At 43.1% G+C, this 20102-nt stretch overlaps 1 protein-coding gene across 1 annotated transcript in view; it reads left to right on the forward strand.

Moving 5' to 3' along the window:
• The window catches only part of LOC142582722 (neuromedin-K receptor-like), a 71685-nt gene that overhangs the window by 43032 nt on the left and 8551 nt on the right, over window positions 1-20102 (forward strand). Inside the window, exon 2 of the mRNA XM_075692744.1 lies at window positions 17044-17144. Within this exon, the coding sequence (XP_075548859.1) occupies window positions 17044-17144 (101 nt within the window). The remainder of the gene's footprint in view (window positions 1-17043; window positions 17145-20102) is intronic.

Below are 20102 nucleotides of genomic sequence, written 5' to 3' on the forward strand. Positions count from 1 at the left end.
TGGGCGGTATCTTGATCAAGGCGAGATTAAACAAGAACGGCGATAAAACCGACCCTTGTGGTGTCCCCCTGCCCCCCAACGGGAAAGGATCCGATTTAAATTCTCCGACTACAATCTCCGCAGTCCTATCCTCCAGAAATGATCTGATGTATCGGAAGGTTCTACCCCCCGGTCCTATGTCCGATAGGTTCCTTAATATTGCCTCATGGGTGACATTGTCAAAGGCCTTTGTAAGGTCGAGCCCCAAGATAGCCTTGGTGCCCGTGCCGTACCCAGGATCAACCACGTCCTTTTTGAGCTGTATCATGACGTCCTGCGTTGATAAATTAGCCCTAAATCCAATCATCGTTTTAGGTATCAACTCCTTGTCCTCCACATAACCCTGAAGCCTGTTGAGGACCACATGCTCCATCAATTTGGCCAAGCAGGACGTCAGCGAGATGGGTCGAAGATTCTCAATACAGATCTTCTTCCCTGGTTTAGGAATAAATGTAAACCTAGCATGCTTCCACTCTGCGGGGATCTCCCCGGCCGCCCAATATTTGTTCATCAAGTCCGTGAGCGCCCCCACTGACTTGAAATCCAGGTTCCTCAGCATTTTATTAGTGACCCCGTCCGGACCCGCTGCCGACGTAGTACGAAGCTGCCCCATTGCAAACTCCACCTCCGCCACCGTAAAGTCCGCATCTAATTCGAGGTTTTCCTCTCCCGAGTAATCCGGCAAGAAACCGCCCGCCTCGCCGTTTATGTAACGACTTCGGAGTTCTTGAATGAACTCCCCATTCGTGCCTTGATACTGATGAACTAACCTAGCCATTTGACCCTTCTGCGCCGATTTGGTTGCCGCCGGATCTAAAAGGTGCCTCAACAACTGCCATGTTTTTTTGCATCCGAATTGCCCATTCATCCTGTCACAAATCTGCCCCCATTGTTTGCACTGCAAGTCCAACGTGTAGGTTTCGATTTCTCGTTCTAGCTTGGCCACCTTCCTACGGAGGACCCCATTATGCTTTTGTTTCTTCCACCTCCGAAGGAGACTCGCATGCGCTTCCCACATGTGTAACAGTCTAGAGTCCGCCGTAAAACCTTCCTCCACCGTCGGAACCTCTTCTGTGGTACCCTTCACGTCCTGCTTGAGCGCCTCAACCCAGGCTCCCAAGTCCTCGATTTCCCCGCTCACTCTGTCTTTCCTGACCTTCCGAAATCTGTCCCAATCCGTCACTCTAGTTCCTTTTACCCTGTCTTTGTGCTTAGCAGTACGAAATACCGTGGAAAGGATATAATGATCACTGCCCAGTGGCTGTCCCGTGTTTACCCACTTTGCATCCCTAATACCTTTAACAAATGTGAGGTCCGGAGATGTGTCTGTGCTAACGCTGTTGCCTATCCTCGTATGATCGAGCGGGTTATTCAAAGTTGTCCATTGTAGGTCCTGAGCTACCCGCCAAAGCCTATTTCCCTTTGGAGTGGCTCGGATGTAGCCCCACTCCGGATGAGGCGCGTTGAAATCTCCAACCACGATGAGTTGAGCCCTAGCCGCTAGCCGTTGCGTCTTTATCAATAGGTCTGGCAAGCCCAGCCCTTTATCTTTAGGAGAAGAATATACATTAAGTACAAAGAGACTCTTATCGTCCTTTCTTTTGGGCAGAACCTCTAGCAGGACGTAGTCCTCTCTGCTGCTATCTATGGTATGCTGAATCGCCGTGGCGTTGCGATGGACTAGCACGGCCGTGAAGACGCTCGATACACCCCCCCGATCAATCTCTGGCGGTGTAAATGCCTTAAATCCCGGTAATTTCACCCAGCAACTAGCCTCTTGCAAAGCTATAATGTCAGGCTTACTGTCCAGATTTTGTATGTGCAATTGCAGGTTCCCCCGCTTGCGACGGAAGCCCCTGCAGTTCCACTGCCAAACCTCAATTTGCTGGCGAGGGGCCATGATTAGGCACTAGGTTCACTAACATCGGCGCTTGGCCGACTACGGGAGGCAATCTAGCCTGTAGCGTAGCATTGAGCTGTTGAAACATGCCCATAACCTGTGTTTGGAAAGCCCGCATATCATTGGTGAAGGCGTCAAGACGCTCCTCAATCTTGTCTAGTCTGGCTTCGATCCTGTCGACCCGAGCTTCCAACCTATCCTGTCTTTCCTCCTGTTTTCCTATTCTGTCCGCAAGGGCAGACATTTCCCCCCTAAGACTAGTGACTTTAACGACTGGCTGCGGCGTGTCCGCCGTTGAAGTTTCTGCCACTCTTTTTGCATTAGCTCCATCATCCGCCGATGGCGGCCTCTTAAGCTTCCCCCGATTCTCCACCTCCATAGCTGTGCTCTCGCTCTCGCGAGAAGCAGTCGCCTGTGCCGCTTTCAGTGGGGCCTGGACCACCGGCGTCTGTACCCTTTGTCCTTTGTCGCTTTTAAGCGCGCGTTCCATCTCTGATATCCTGACTTCCATCTTTTTAATCGTCTCAGCCTGCTGCTGCACCTGCCTTTGTAGCTCCTTCTCTCGAGCGGTCTCACTCTGGGAGGCCACGTAGGGCCAGCTCACCTTTTTTCTCGTGGCACTGGGACTTCTTCCATGACTGGAACCCTGTTCTCCTTTGCCACGCTCGGGTCCGGGCAGTGGTGGGAAGGAAGTGGACCGGTCCCTGCTCTTGTTATCGTCTCTCGCACCGCTGGATGACCGCTTCCTGGGCCTCGAGCGACGCTCCTCCTTGTCAGTTTGGCCGTTGTCCTCACTGGCCTGCAGGCATAATCATTAGTGACCCAATCTGCATGCAATGACGGCTTTTGGAATTCCCAGTAACCCGATTCGGGCGCTGTGTGACCATTTGCTCTCTTAGGCAACGCACATTCATCGCCAATCGCTCACACGCTTACAAAAAATTTTACCCGTTACAAAATTACACCCCTTACAAAAAATTTTATAGAAAGTCTATATAAACTATATAGACATGTGTCTATGAGGTCAATAGACTTTCCATTGAGAATTCTTTAGACTAGTCTATTGGAGGAAAGAGAAAAGTAGAAGGCAGGAAGGTTAGACTAGTCTATTGACAGTCTAAGGACTTATGGCCTTACACTTTTTTTAGACTAGTCTACGAAATGTCTGTCTATAAAATCACTACAGACAGTCCATAGATTAATGAAAATTCACTTTTGTAGACAAATTTCTGCAGAATCTCTATAGAGAAAAGTTTATAGGCTAATGCAGTTCTACTTTTGTACACTGAAATATATAAAATGTCTATAGACTATTATAGCCTATTCTTACAGACCAGTCTATAGTCTTTTTATGGACTTGTGGCCTTACACTTTCTGTAGATTTAGGTCTACAGACTGCCTATAGAAAATTCCTGTAGAGCAGTCTATAGCTAATTATACTCTAGCTTTACAATTTTTGTCGAATATTGTCCCAGCTAACATAGTTTAGCGAAGCTTTTCAACGAAGAATAATATTTAAAAAAGACGGTGCAATAAGATCTCCATTTAAGACCTATGGTGTTCAGCCGTCAGAGGTCTGACCTGTGGTCTTTGTATAATAGTATATCTTGCAACGTGTTTTTCTTTAATCTTTTGTTTTCTTTGACCAGCTTGGCTAAAATAGCTGGTACACTCTATATACAAGCTATATAGACAACATAAATTGCCAACTGTGTTTCGGCAGGTGATTATATTCTGATTATAAATAAACACTCGCTGCGGGGGTTGTTAATAAAGAGTCTATTGGAAACGTCTATAAAAATTTATTGCATCCACTATACATATGGGTACATGCCTAGGGAACTGTGCATAGATTATGCACGCGGATGCAAGCAGTCGAAAAATCTCAAATTCATGTAGCCGTAAATCTTTATGTGGGGCTGCATGCGCATTTGTGCACATGTACATTTAATAAATATTAGTTACATGCAATGCATCCGCCTAAATGAAATTTCCTAGCTATCTGCTATCTACAAGTCAACTAAAATTTTTGCTTACATATGGCGGCAAAAAATTTCGAATTCATATTATGCATGTGCACCTGTCGCTTATCATCTGCGCTTATGCATTAATGTTAATAGATTAATAACGCCCCAGAACCAGCTGCACTCTCATATATTGCGTAAACAGAAGAAATCGAAGCAATTCCTCTAGTGCTGAATCATACAGCGCGGAAAAGAAAACGAGTGCACTGATATTGAAATAACTGCTTTTATTGCACTATATGTTACATTAATTTATCAAAAACGCATGTCTTATGCTGTGATCGAAAGAGACTATTTGCATATGTACAAAATACTTCCTCTTGGCAAGCATGGTCACGAGGCTGGCCGTGACCTTCGTGTCATTTGTTCCAGAGGGGCTGCAAGCATATGCTGCAAATAAATAGATGCAACAACGTGAGACAAGAATGACAATTGCGCATTCTTTGTATGTTCATTAAGCAGCTGAATATATATGCTGAAATCACTGAAGTCAATACTTAACGCGGTTTAACTATGACTAATGACTGCTTGTCAATACAAATCAGTACCATTATGCAATGTTTCATTTTATGGTGTGATGAACAATAGAACACACTCAATTGCTGCTGGTGTTTCAGCAACAGTATGTTCTTCTTATGATAAGTTCATATATGAGACACTAATGTACTAATTCCAAATGGTCTCTATATCAATTGCTGAAACACGGTTACCCGGTTGGATTGTCTGTACATTTTTTAATGGTGACTAAATATGGCCGCGCAGAATTATATGCTCAGAAGAGGGATAGTAGTATTGACAGTATCATGCCAAATATTGTAATTTATTTTCCTTAGTACTTATTTAAATATATTTCTCATACTCTTAAATGAATACATCATTGGTCATAACCTAGGCAGATGGATTAATTGTATAGATATGGTCACTTCTTAGTTTCTTATAGATAATGAAACCTCTTGGGCATGCTGACGCAGTTGCAAGTTAGGTAAACCGCATAAACACCAGAAATAGCTTGTGAGCACTTTCTGTGTCATGGAACGACAGGTATGCACTTCCTGGGAAACGAAACTGAAACTATAGTTCGAATGAATGCTATCGCAGCAAATTATATAAGGTGCTTTCAAACATGAGTACTTTCTAGGGTTTAGCGGTCCAGGACTTTTAGTTGACGCAAAAAAATATGCAATAAGAAATGCCATGTCAGTATGCTTGACTTTCATTATTTTTTCAGAAAAAGGGTACCAGTTAGTCTCAATTTTTTATCGTGAAAAGATTCAAAAACATGTTTAGTACAGAGATTCTCGAGAGACCTTGTATGGCATATAACAAGACAGTATACCTATGTTGACATGATCAAATTCCTAGACCTTTTTCCAAATCTTCCCTCGCTGGTTTCATGAAAATTACGTGGCAGCCTATGACACCCACAGTTTAGGTGGATTAAAAAAATATTTTGGTTTAATGCTTGCCAAGTTGCTGCCAGTCTATAATTTTTAGACAAAAGGAATAACTCATCAGTTGCTTGAAATGCACTATTAGATTCAACTGATTTCAATCACTTGTTTAATAAAGCTGACAAGGGCTTGGTCAAGTTCGTAATTCATGGCAACATGAGCACAGCACGGAAGACAAGGAGACAGAAAGACACACATGTAAAGCAGATGCAACAATGTGAGGGAAAACTATTCAATGAGTATTATGTTTACGGTTCATTATTACCTTTATATACAATTTGCTCTCATCCCTTATGTCAATAGTTAACTTGGTTTACCTCTGACTAAAGACTACGTGAAATACAAATCAGTATCATTCTAATGTGTCATCATGTTGCAGTATGATGAGCATAAGAAGCCAACAAAAAATGACAGCAAGGACAATATGTACAAGTACCAGGAAGCAAGGGAGCTAAGTACAAGCAATTTCCCCTATGTTCTCCTTGGTGTCATTGTTTGTTGGATTCTTATGATACGATTAATAAAAATTGGGTCTCTAGGTTAACCTCCTTTCTCGTTCAGTATGATGAGCAGTTACTATGTTCTCCTTGGTGTCATTGTTGGATTCTTATGATACGATTAATAAAAATTGGGTCCCTAGGTTAACCTCCTTTCTCGTTCAGTATGATGAGCAGTGAGACAACCGTAATGGCCGCCGATGCAAGCAACGGTACGTTTCGCTTCAAGACAGGTTCACATGAGACATAGTGTACTTATCAAAATAAGAAACGAATGCGAGGATCCCAAATAATTCCTATAATAATAGCTGAAACAAAGATACCCGGCTGGACTATGTGCACATATTTCTGCAGTTAATGCAATATACCCGTGCAGAACGAACATGCTAAGAATATTGGCTGCAGTTTTGAGCTATCCCGTTAAGAATTGCAGTTTATTTCAGCTTAGAACAGCCTGCAATGTCTTTATTTCTCATACTCTAAGATGGATACATTATTTGCCAGACTTTCACTATAATTCACATGAATTGGGTTTGTTAAGGAGGTTGCTTATCAGCTAAAACATGTTACAATCTCGTAGGTGTGTTAACGAGGTTAGAACGAGTTCAATGTCCATTAAATTATTTGGATAATCTGTGGGTTATTCGTCAAGAAAACGCCACCAAATGGATAATGTGGCTTTCTTTTTTTTTCTGTACAGCGTGTAGTAGACACTCTGTCCGAGACGACGGCACTAAATGAATTAATCAGTAATGAAAACCGGAACACTTATTACGCACGACAGGGACTTCATGCCATTAACGATTGTCAACAAGCGAATCTGCGCCAGCAGCTGCCTATACAACCAGCTGATAAACAATGAATAGCAGCATGTAAACTGCATAACGCCGAAGCATCGAAAGGTGCTCAATGCCACTCAAACAGCCTGAAAAATAACTCCTGCTGCTAAACTGCTCATAAAAGGGGCCCGAAGAAAATAATTCTCAAGCTATCGTTGAACGAAGTGCCTTCAGTTCGAAACGTGTAATGGGTGCTTCCCTGGTCGACTAATTTATTGTTCCCTAATTTTTACGGCTATGTTGCGAAGCTGCGACTGACTAAGCGTATCGCGAGTTTCGTGCTCCAAAAGCTTTTGCGATTGAATATACTTATTTTGGTTGCCAGAAGCCTCATAAAAACTGCTACTTTTCCCAAAGAAAACGGCAGCGCACACACTGCTGATGTATGCCCCGCAAACACGGCCTTTAATCCGAGAACGCTAGCACTTATTCAACTATACGTCTCTTTTTCAATATTCTTCACGCTAACAGAATTTCCAAGTATATACGTAAAGCGCGTCACGAGAATTTCACTACATATGCAGCGCAGCGTTCATGGCGGCCCGATCGAGCGCCGTGAAACGAGATCTGCTCAAAACACGCTGCTTAACACACGCAATCCGCTTGTTGGCTGCTCCGTCTCAAGGTAAAACATGGTGTACTTTCTTTTTTACGAACTTCACCTGTGACGGTAAAATGAACTGGCGTGAGCGATCGCTTGCCGTAGGAAATTCCATATAGTACAAGCAAGAGCCAGAGCGCGTTTTCAAAGCGTGGAAACGACAAACCGATACTATGCCCCAGTCGCCTACGCTACATGCAGCCGGTTCGCACTACTAAGTGCGCTCACCTAATCATGAGCTATTGACGAAAAACATCTTTGCTAAAGCTTACCGTTCAGTGTAGTTGACGTGTGATACCACAAAGAAAATACGTATACAGAGACACGAATGTTCAGACACCGCACACCGCTACAACCAGGCATGCCAGGTCCAAAAAAAATGAAAAGTAGCCAGGATATCACAAAAAAATGTAGCCAAAACACTTGCCAATTTATTGAAAGTGCTGAAATGGTTACCAAAAATGTCGCCAGGCAGCCGCCATGGGCCATCACTTAAGAATAAAACATTGCTGTAGCCAGTTATGAACTGCTCCTTTTGGAGCTGTTATGTATAGTGCCCTTAGGCGTATTTGAAACGCGACATGGGGATCAAGTTAGAACTGCTGGCTCCGTATTCATATTTGGGAACTGTAATCTCTGTATAAATGATCCAGTAAACGCAAGTAGTTGTCACTAAACTCTAGTACCAGCAAGTACGTTGGGTCAACAATTCTCGCTCCTTAGTCGTTCGTCAATCTATCCCTGTGCCGTGCTCAACTTTGCAAGGGAATATGATATACTAGTCAGGATTTCTGATCACTTCAGGATAGTGTATTTCTAGCAGTTTCTTGTAGCCATATATCGATGTGTTCTCACATGCATTTACTCAAATTCATCATGGAACCTTAATAAAGTTTCTCTTTCCACGTTATGCATTTGTGAGCACTCAAGTACAAAAAGGAGAAGTTCCATGCAATCAGCCAGAAGGTGTTCCTGTTGAATAAATTTCGCCACTGGCAAGGTGGAGGTTGCGTCCACCCTTCCAAATGCACATGGTGACGATGGTCATAGCACATCTTGTGTGTCATAACAGGCGTAGTACAGCGAATTATAGCATTTATTTGTAATGTTTTGTCTGATTTGCCATTACTTCTTATAGAAAAATGTTGATTCTTAATGTAGCCATAAAGTCCCTTTGCCTTTTTTTGTCTGTCTGTCTCGCTGCGTGCCATGCGCGCGAAAAGGGTTGCCTTTCTCTTCAATTTTTCAGTTTGTTTTTTCCATGGAGGAAGGAAATGCGTTGGCGCGATGTATTACGAGCGTTGTGGGCAATCTTCTGGAGCAGTAACGCATACTTCGATGAATGTACTGTCTGTAAAAGGCGTTAGAAGGCACGCTAGGTGCTTGTATTGTCGCCAGCGGCGATGAGTAATATACAGTGCATTTCTAGCATATATCCCAGCGTACCGCCAAATGGGATGCCTGCTGCACACATGTTAGCGCACATTTGTCTGGTCCGATGATAGGCCATGGCAATCAGCACAGCAATGACGTACGCATATGTTCGGCTGCACAGGCATACCGCCTGCGAAGGACTGGGTGGGCTCAGAGGATTTGGCACATATTTTAAGTCAATGAGAAATTTTGATGAGTTCATAGTGCAGGATATTAGTCTACAAAAAACCACCCGATGTTAGTGATGCAAACGAGATATGAGGACAACGTGAGAAGTATTTGAGTTTCAGAAGACACATAGCGCGTACACCACATGCGCCACATCGGTTCATCGCACACTCACATATTCTGCGTTGTCAGCTACAAACATAACGAGCCTGGAGTGGCCAGCCGCGCGGCAGTTTTGCGTGTATTCGCAGGCTTCTTCCAGGCTTGGAAAAAAAAAAAACTTTTATCTAGCACGCATTGAGCAACAGAAAGCTCTATAGGGAGTTTCTCATGTTGCTCTACAATTTCCTCATTGACAGTTTCAATCTAATTATAATAATCCAGAAGTTGAATAATTAAGACCAATTATCTAATTTGGTCAAATGGAAAAAAAATATCAGTATCTACAAGTGACGGCAAACAACATTACCTTGGTTCGGTCGAGCTACATTGCATTTACATATTTTTAATGTTTGGTGCAAGGTACGTGAAACACCCGGTATATTCCACATTTTTTGCGGTTCGCAAGTAAAAATCACCATCTGGGATGCTTTCGAGACTATGGTGCCCCAGAGGTTACATGCTGAAAACCAGTATAATCCTGGATGAATCTCTGCGAGCATATCCTTAAACACCTAATTATTTAGTAAAATAATAACTGAATACCACGTAAATCTGTGGCAAAGATGAAATGCTCACCTTTCTAGCTTTTCTCTGTAGACATCGTATAAACTGACAATTGGCCAAAGAAATGGGCAACCGAAAAACATTTGTGTGTATATATATATATATATATATATATATATATATATATATATATATATATATATATATATATATATATATATATAAAGCGTATAGACCGCAAATAGACAAAAAGACAGAGATAATTTTACGATTCTTGTCAAGACGGCATTTATGAACTCGGAATAGACAAAAATAATCAACACCTTATCGACTCTCGTCCATACACAGTCTAAAGACCAAAAATGAACAAGAATAAATAGAGACTGTATCAACTTTTGTCTATAGGTAGTCTATGGAGCAGAAGTAGACAAAAAGAAACTAACGTCTTATCGACTTCTTTCTGTAGACCGACTATAGAATGGGATTAGACAAAAAGAAATAGAAACCATACCGCCTTTAGTCAACAGACAATCTGTAGATTTTGTATGCACAAAAAAGCGAATCTATAGAAGCGCAAAGTCGCCTACCAGAAGTCTACAGACACTCTATGGACACTCTAACCTCATTTTTGTTAGGGTAATTTTATAGCGTTTTACTTTATTCCATTCTATCGCAATTCATTTGTTTAGCAGAAGGACCCAGTGAAAGGCCGTTTCATAAGGGGGGGGGGGGCACAACCACAATACAATTTAATGAAAGGTATACAAGGCAATAACACATATGACAGTGAAACTGGACAAGCCATATATTCAATGTAACTAAAAAAGTAAGCAGAATTGAAGGACTCGAATAGTACATAACACAAAAAAAGATAAAACAAACAGACTCAGATAGAAAACGCAACTTTCTTCAAAAGAAGTCAGTAATGGCAATGAAAAATCTGATGAATTTCTTATCATAGCGAATTCTATGCCAAAAAACGGGGAATTTAAAAAAAATTGGTCTCGCAAAGACAGGTTGGTGTTTAAGCGCATGATCAGCGCAAGATGAAATTCAGGAGCGAGTTCAACTCACGGCTGTTGAAATCGCCAAGACCGTGAGAAAAAAAGACGTGAGAAATAACGAGCGTGCGCAAAGGTTACCCACAGAGCCATGTGGAGAGCTTTATTGCGATAAGCAATCATGCGGAAACTCCAGGCGAATATTCGCCGTTGCCATGATGTTACGAATAAAGTCCCAGTGCAAGGAAAATAAGCGGACCACGCGCCATATACTGCAGGCGCGACGACAAGCCTGCAACTATGAGTCGAGAAGGATGGCAGCTTGATGCGCGCCGTCTTCCCACGCTCCCAATGTTGGAGGTCACGGGATCGAGCACCCGCTGTAAGCAAGAAAAGCTTACGTCTCCTCCTCTAGCTAACAAACGCCATACAAGTATTTCCACTATGGCTACTACGGTCACTGTCATCAGCTCAGACGACAGAATCAGTCGGGCTGGAGAATCAGTTCTCCGCAAGGCTGTACTGCAGTGGCTGGTGGCCTTCCCCAGCGAAACCGGGCTAATTCATCGAATTTAACTAACTTTACCCTTCCCTGCCTTAGCCAATTAAGGCGAAGTGTCATGACTAATACAGCATTAACTCTCTCTTTCTCTCTAGTACAGCCTACTCTAGCCTGGATGGGGCTGCACAGAGCTGTCCGCGCGACTGCGCGCCGTATCTTGGAAGTCGTCTGCGGTGGGTGCAAAAGTCAAGGCGAGCCGAGATGGCTGTCTTCATGCGCGCTGTATTTCATGCGCACCTAGTGTTGGAGGTTGCGTGATCTGAGTTTCGGAGGCGCGGCAGAGTTGAAATGGTGGAGTGAGCGGTAGCATATACAAAGCGTTCGCTTCGAAACAAGCACGGGCGCTCCAAGCTGCCGGCGCTTCTGATCACGCCAGCGTGAACAGTGGGTGCTCGCTGTCATCGTTTGAGATATGTTCATGTCTGTGCGTGTGTGGCACCATGCTTGTCTAGTTAGCAAGGGAATGTTTATTGCAATTTATACGTCACATAAAACTACGAACTACGTATTAAAGTGAAGCTTTCTTTGACTACCATCTGATGGTTCGGCCTGTGTCTGTCGGTGATCTGTCCGTCAGTCGGTCACTGGTGGGGTTCTTTCCGAGCAGATTCAACCTCATTAAAAAAGTAGGACGTCCGGTGCCGAGATTTGGACCTCTGCCGGCCAGCGCAGCACTCCGATACTCTAACCATTAGGCCACAAATGCACGTATATTTATCTCTTGCCAATGTCAACCTACTCTTTGAGATGGTGGCCACGTGTTGAATATGATAACGATTTCCGTGCTATGGGGCACACCCACAACGGGCGATCGGCTAAAAAAGTGGGCGGTTCATATGGTGCCACACACTAGCTCGTTGAGATAATCGCCATGTGTTGATAAAAATTACGATTTACACTCAATGACACATACGTACAACGGGCGATTGGCGCGGACGCGGTCGGTACATTTAAAATAACTAAAAAGAAATGAGGAAATATAAACCAATAGAAGATTTGTCACATTGCGCTGCACGGGTGAGTGATAGCACATGCGCGCGCCACTTTCCTTTACGCCTAAGAAGAAGGAATGAAATGGGCACATTTATAGCTTTTTATTAACCGCTTCAGGAAGACTTCGCGTCACATAGGTTCCAACATGTGCGCTGAATCTAGGTTTTACTAAGTAACTACGAAGTCACTCTTGTGTTGCAAAGTGCTTCGCCGAGGTACCTGGCTGCTGTTATTGTCGAACCCTTTTCTATCGCTATTAATGCTTCGCCTGACGGGAGAAACTGCAACATTCTTCGGTAGCATCATGCAAGAAAATCTTACCAGGGTTTGTAGGGAAGCTATATTCGGGAGACTGGGACACAGAAGTTAGTTCGTCATCTCCATTCGCCACTGCCAAGCGTGCCATAACCTCCTAAACAAGCTTCCGCAATGACAGAAATCGCTGTGATGTGGCTCTTTTTTTTTGTTTAATTTTTTTTAAGAAGAAGTTTGTTTATTTCGGATAATCGTGTACAGATTTGCCGTGGACGCTGACGAAAAGGCAAATAAATGCCTGACAAAGTGCCAGCTACCCATAAGCACAAACGCTCAGTGGGAATAACAAAACAAAGAGAACAGTAAAAAAATGGCAATTCATAGTTTTAAAAAGTTAAAAAATTAGTGAAAACCAGACATAAGTGCAAGGATGCACAATATATGTAAGATATGATGACTTCAAGAGTAACTGTACTAACACTAGACGATACAATGAACAACATTGAAAACATGACAACAATTCCGTATACAATAAAGGTGAACATTTGCCTACATAGTCCGTCCCTAATGAAATGATAATAGGTAGGTATGCATAGTTTTTCTCAGGGCGTGGACAGAAGTGCTTCTTTCGATAATGGACAATGCATTAGGGTGTTTGTATCAGAAATCTTGTATTAAGTAATCAAGCTTCTGGGTGCCCTAGTTTGTGCGCAGCTTTTCCTTTTTATAAAACGTATTTAGCAAGTCGTGGCACTGTTCTCTCCGAAGGTATTTATTTACGAAACCGGATGGATCAGATGCTCTTTGGTTATATATTAGAGCAGCTAGTTAGTAACTAGCTATTAGAGTAGCTAGTATTAGAGCTGTGTGACAATGGTATGGTTCACCTTCGATAATACGTAATACTCTTTTTTGCATCACAATATACTTTCCATGTTAGTTGGCCAACTAAGCAGCGACGAGGCAGAAAGACACATAAGGTCACCGGGAATAGGACCAGCATCTGCTTGTGTGGAGGTCAAGAGGAAGCTTTACCTCATGTCCAACCACAATTTCCATATTCAAATACATAGGACACACGTAAATGATCTCATTACGCAACTGCTGAGCCCATATGACCGAAACATGTGGTATTTAGGAGAAAAAGGTTTGATTCCATCGGCTTTGTAGAAAACGGAATATCAATTTAGTGCCCTGAATGTTTAGCGAAAAAAATAATCGAAAATCGGCAACATAAAAAAATAAACTACAAGCGCAATGTTTGCAAATCCGTAATTCAGTGCTACAAACTGATAACGCAGTTCTCTGAAGTGCATCGTTAACAGCATCTAGTGTGCTCTACTGCGAAACACGAGTTTACAGCATAGGTATAAGTGACACAAATAAGTGTTATTACATAGGGAAGTATAATACGTCAATGCCGCATACTTTAGCTGTCTAAATAGGTTTAGTTTACAGCATTGCGATATCGTTTTATTGCTGACTTACAGAGTTGAAACCTTGATACTAGAGTTTGTTTCTTTCGACATTCAATAGTTTTTGTTTGAAGAAATTATGCCTTAACTTGAAGATCTACTTCCGGTATACAGTCGGTAGATCTTACTTTTTTTTCCGTTTAAGTGCAACAAACGTCATCAAATTTGGTGCAGTAGATTTATAGGTTCTCCTGCATTTAGATAGGAGCCCCTCAGGTTAATCTCACTCTTAAGACAAAATCTCATCCGCCCTGAGCTACTCCTTGAAAGAGCGCTTTCTCATAAGGACAAGGTAACCATAGGTTACATTTTGTGACTATCCTGAAAGATGTGATGCTGATTAAATTTTTAAGTACCTTCGAAACGCAGAGGTTTTAACGTGCTTAAGGCTTGGGCCCCTAAATTTTATTTATCAGCTCGGTACATATCACCTAGTTTTTCCGGAAACCAACGTTTTTCTCACAAAAGTGGCACTAAATATTGGTATTTTTATATCAAAGTGTAAAGCCAGTACCACTATGTGCGTCAAGTGGCGGCTCGCCATATAAGCTGATTTCACTGGAAAGTCTTGCTTTGTTGTTAGTATGGTGAGCTATTCGCGCAAAACGGCGTTTTCCCATATGGAAAGAGCGCGTGTTTGCTGATCGAGGGCTCTACAGACGCGCTGGTTGTTTACGTCCTGTATTCTTGGGCATGTGAAGACGCCGTGAAAGTCAGATCATCTAAGCGTTTTGTCTGCGTATTTGCATAGGGAAAATTGCCAATTTTCTTCAAGAATATTGTACAATGATAAATTGCTAACCGATTGAACAGAGTCAACATGGCGATACGAGCGCACAAAAAATAAAATAAAATAAAGGAAGCAGAAGCGCGACCATGCATTGTGCTTTGTCTAGTTTCATGCGCCCGTCACAGTGAAGTGTTTCCAACTCAGTTTGCCACGCTCTCCAGCTTGCGGTGATATGGACATGTAACAATATCATGTGCGCGTAGCACTTCTATATTGTCATGCATACAGTAATTCACCCGAGAATTCATCCGAGAAGATGCGTGAAACTGGAACCTAGACGTTCGAGCATAGGAATTAACCACACAGCGAAATAATGAACACAAGCAGCGAGGTTCAAATAGCTGAAAATAATAGAAAGGACTGAGGGATTCGAGAACGGCTAGATCGTATCAGCGTGAAGGATTCTATAAAGCGCAAGACAGCTTTTTTCAGAAATGAAATTTATCGCACAGAACTAGTTGCTATGCCTTTTCGTATCTTACACAAATATGTAGATTAACAAATGTAATACGTCCAGTGCGCACCGTAAGCAAGTAAAGCAGTTTGTATTAAACCAACGTTGTTTATGAGGAACCTGGGTTCAATTGTTGTATGACCAGTTGAACGATAGCAACGCCAGAAGACTAAAGATTGGATTTATGGAAAGCTACTCTGTCTTTATCACAAGGTATTTATTTATTTATTCATCATACACCGATTGAAGTGTATGCTTCAGAAATGCATCTTAACCTTTGAAACATCGGCGGATTCATCAGTTGTGGAGAAAAGAAAGCCGTCCGTGCGTGCGACCCGGCCTTTCCGATGATGTTTTCACAATGAGAAAATGTTAGCAGATTCCTCTTTCTCATTCATTTCAATTTTAACGTGCAGAAACTTGCCTAAGAAAAAAAAATGGTAACATTTCTTTTTTTACTTCGAGCACGTTTGTGAATTGCACATGCATGCAGTTCGGCTCCACATCATGGCATTGAGCTGCTGAAGTATTGAAAAACGGCTATTAAGACCAGAAAAAGGGCATTGTGCGACTTTCTTTCTTTAAATTCCTCTATTAGGCACTAAAATGCTCGTGGGCGTCAACGAGAGAGAGGATTCGCTTTGACATTGGGCCAAAAACGATAACCCGCAAACAGTAGGAGCGTAAATTCGTTAACGATGCACCGAACATTAACGAACATGCTGCTACATGAACGACAACGTTATACCGCGCCTCAGGATTTAAATTTCCTCGAAGAACAATCACGAGGAGAACAGAAATCGCGTGTGATTTTTTCTGTATAACTCGTTGTCGTGCACTTTAAATAAATAATTATTGCCCGCTGTTGCATGCGACTAAGCGTGGCAACCTTGCCACACGATCTGCACCTGTTTGGAAATAAAGTTTGCGTTCTTCTTCTCCCTGTTCCATCTTTTGGGCATTACAATATGGCACGCGTTAGGGATAGAACGTCCGAAAACAATTAAATCCATCTTACCGCACAGTTTCCTCAGGCAAGAAGGGACAGGTTTCCCATCTGTTCATTCCATGCGCCGAGGTGAGTTTGTTCCCTAGGTTTATTCGAAGTAGCTCCTCGTCAACGCCGTTAAATTCGGAAGGTTTGCTTTGGCGCAGAATGAGGCTGCTTTCAGGTGGCTGGGCATTATTAGGGTGGTTGTGCATGGTATCTACCGTTCCATGTGCAACTTTCTCCCGCAATTTACAGAAGCATAAAGGTGCTGTCTTCAATCTAAATTGATGTGGCTAATGATGGCTGAGCTGGCGTAAATTTATTTCCCACAAAACATGCGTACAAGCACAATTTGCGATGAGGAAAGACGGGGTAAATACTGCCATCAACAAGCTTGACCAGCTGTATCCCCCACGTTTGCGGAAGTGGGCAGGCAGCATATATGATAAGAAATATAAATAAACTTAAACACAGCGCAATAAAGAAAAAATAAGTTCATTGTTACCATTGTTAGTACTACTCCAACAGACTAAGGGACAGTGCTGCAAATTAAAGTAGAACGTGGGGTACACCAATAATTTCTAAGGTACAGGTAAACATTTCTGAGCTGCGGTCATCCCGCTAAAAACTGCATAATTTATTCTGTGAGCTGTCGGTACGAGAATCTCATATCATGTTTTCCTAAAAAAATATTACCCGTAGTGTTTTAGCTGTCGAAAAATGATGCATTCGATTATTGTTATGTTTTCCAGTGCATATGTTTCATTTTCCAACCCAGGTCAGCTAACCGGAGAATTCTTCTTGTTAACTTCTATGCTTTCTTTTTTTTTCATTACTGTTATCTCTCTCTCATTCTCTCTAACTAGCTCACTGTCCTCCCGTGTTTTGCTCTCATCTGCCCAGGTGACCAAGATGATACTCGTGGTCGTGGCCATTTTCGCCATCTGCTGGCTGCCTTACCAGACGTACAACATTCTCCAGGAGCTCTATCCCGTCATCAACCAGTGAGCGGGATTATCTCGGCGGGCATCTACGTCGCGCGTGGGGCGCCCTCTTGCGGTGGTGTATACACTGCCCACAAATCGCGGTCATCGAGGCTCGCATGGCTTATCAGTCTGGCTTCCGGGCTCCGCTAATATATATATATATATATATATATATATATATATATATATATATATATATATATATATATATATATATATATATATATATATATATATATATACTTACGCCAGAGAGGCGTGAGACGTGACAGAAAATCATTTGCAATAAAGAACCTAAGAAATAAAAAGAAGACAGTAAACGAACACGGAAATGCGCACGCCAGCCTGCAACCTCGATCGCATGCTGTCGCGAGCTGTAATCCTCCCACTTCCGCCATAGTGGGTCTGTGAGGTCAAGAACAAAACCAGCAATGGTTTACGAAACCAAACCGCGCACAAGCAACAACGGGGACCAAAGAAAGACGATACCACAGCGCTGTGGTGTCGTCTTTCTTTGCTCCCCGTTGTTGCTTGTGCGCGGTTTTATTATCGTAATGTTGCGCCGGCGAGTCCTGATCTCTGGTATTCTGAAGCCCAGGTCTCCTGCAATGCTCTGTTTCTCGTTGGCGTTTGCAGCGGGTGCCTGAGATATGTTTCAAGAGCGGGATTCCTCAGGGGGCCGTAAGCAGAAACTGTGCTATCAAAATGAAAGTCCGGCGCACAGAGCGGCTGACACGACGAAGATGACAAAATTTTGTTTGTTTGGAACACGGGTACGTTTTTGTACTACTGAAGGCCGATCCACACGACGGACCAAGTCTGCGGGCCGATCGGTCACGTGATGCGACGTCACGGCCCGCCGCGGTCCGGTCCGGCGCAGAGCACATCCACACGGCGGACCGCCATAGCAGACGTCAGAGCAGACCAACCAGCTACACTAAGGCTTTTTCCCAATATTATTGTAATCATTCCGGCTCGAGACCCACAAAGCCGGGAACTGCTCAACGAGGGATAAAAAAATAAAAAAAAACTCCTCCTCACTCCGAGAGGACATGGTGCTTAAAAATATATCTGCTGCATGCACGTGTAGGCGGAATGGCGGATAGGAAACAACTGGCTTTTGCTGAGCCGAAAGCTAGATTTAATTTGGCTGAAGACACTCTGTTGCCGTACAATATTCGTTAGCTACGCCACGATCGCTGCGGTTTGCATGGTTTGCAGGTTTTTAGACAGATGACTCGAGGTCGAAGAAAAGATCCGCGAACAGGTCTGTTGAACTTCGCATCTAGTTATTTCCTTTGATTGGATCTGTTAACGTAAGGTAAAGGTACTAGTATGAACATGACATGTATTTAGTCATAATAAGATAATGGTGTTTAAGACCGAAGAACAGCATCAAGACTTAAGTACCACCGATGCAGGGCGCCTGGAGCGTTAGGATTCAAAAGCGCTTCGAAGATGAAATCCGGTTTATTAAATTAGTTTATTTAGTCGGTGATGGAAAAAACTAATTTTGTCGCCAGCTACTTCACAAAGTGCTAATGCTTCAATAATTCAGATATAAGAAGATGAGACCATATTACCACTTCAACTATGTATATATATATATATATATATATATATATATATATATATATATTCTCGACGTTTCGGCTGGAGACCGACCTTTCTGAAGGCTGAAAACAAAATTCACCAAAATTCACAGAGCGTATTTTGATACCATTGCCCACAGCTTACAAAAAGAAAAGAAAAAAAAGGAACGAAAAGAGAGTGTGTGTGTGAAGAGAGAGAGGGTAAATTCAATGATTTATGGCAATAGCCATGGAAGAGTAGTAAGTAGTAAGGGCTGGCTTTAACGAGTGCGTGATCTACGAGGGCCTCCAGTTCAGCTAAGCGAGCTGACGCAGCACAACAAGCGGTTCCAGGTAAAAGCGTGAACAGGCTCAGCGCACGTGGTGCCACTTGTCTGCTGGAGGGGACAGCATCTCGCCGCCGTGCCCGTGAGAACGCGAACAACCCGAATCTTATTTCACCTACAAATTTGACACAATAAACATTGAAAAAACGAACACTCCAGTGTTCTCTCAACATTAAGATCCTTAGAAAGCAATGTACCCCTAGCTAAATACTGCCCGCCCCCTTACTTCCCTTTTCGATAAAGATCCTGTTCCCTGGATACGTTTCTTGCTACGAGCAGCTACCGTTCCTTCCAACTTTTGCATCTGTAATTGGTTCATACATGCATGCCACGGTCTGGCACTGGGCCTGTTGCCCGTGCTCGGCACGTGCCCGAAAAGCATGCACAGACAAATGCGTCCGCGGTGATGGTATTAGGTGGTGACTTGCAGCTTACCTAGTTCTTTTAATGTTGTAGATGATATTATTTCGTACACCTTTTTTTGTTCAGCTTGTTTCTTGTCTCTGATTTTTTTTCTTTTTCTTTTTCTCTTCGTTATTTTTTACCTACAGGTAGCCCGTTCTTGCAAACTGCTCGTGCGGTTGCTTTGAACAAAGATTTCACGTATGTCGGCGCGTCACCTTCTTCCTTCCCGATCCTTCCCAACCCTTTCTCCGAGATGCGGGAACGATGCCGATTAGGGTGTGAACGAAAAAACTATTTGTACACGGTGGCAGTAACTGGAACCACCTTACGGTCATCACATCTGCCTCACGGGCATCGCGGCGGGATGCTATCCACCCCAGCAGACAACAAACGGCTCCGCGTGCACTGACCCTGTTCACGTTTTTACAGCCAAGCTGTTTACGGCTAGGTTCTGGCGGATCTCGTCTCCGCGGACACAGACCAACAATTTTTGATGCGTGGGCCAATCCAAAAGATAGCGCCATCCCTGGCTAAACCGCGATGGAGGTGAAACTGGCGTTAAGCACTCCCCATACGCGGACCGATCCCGAAAATAGTGAAATGCCGGGTCGACCTGCGGCGGAGGTGAAGCTGGCGTTAAGCACTCCCCATGA

The sequence above is a fragment of the Dermacentor variabilis genome, chromosome 1 (assembly GCF_050947875.1).
Source record: "Dermacentor variabilis isolate Ectoservices chromosome 1, ASM5094787v1, whole genome shotgun sequence".
Lineage (NCBI taxonomy): Eukaryota > Metazoa > Arthropoda > Arachnida > Ixodida > Ixodidae > Dermacentor > Dermacentor variabilis.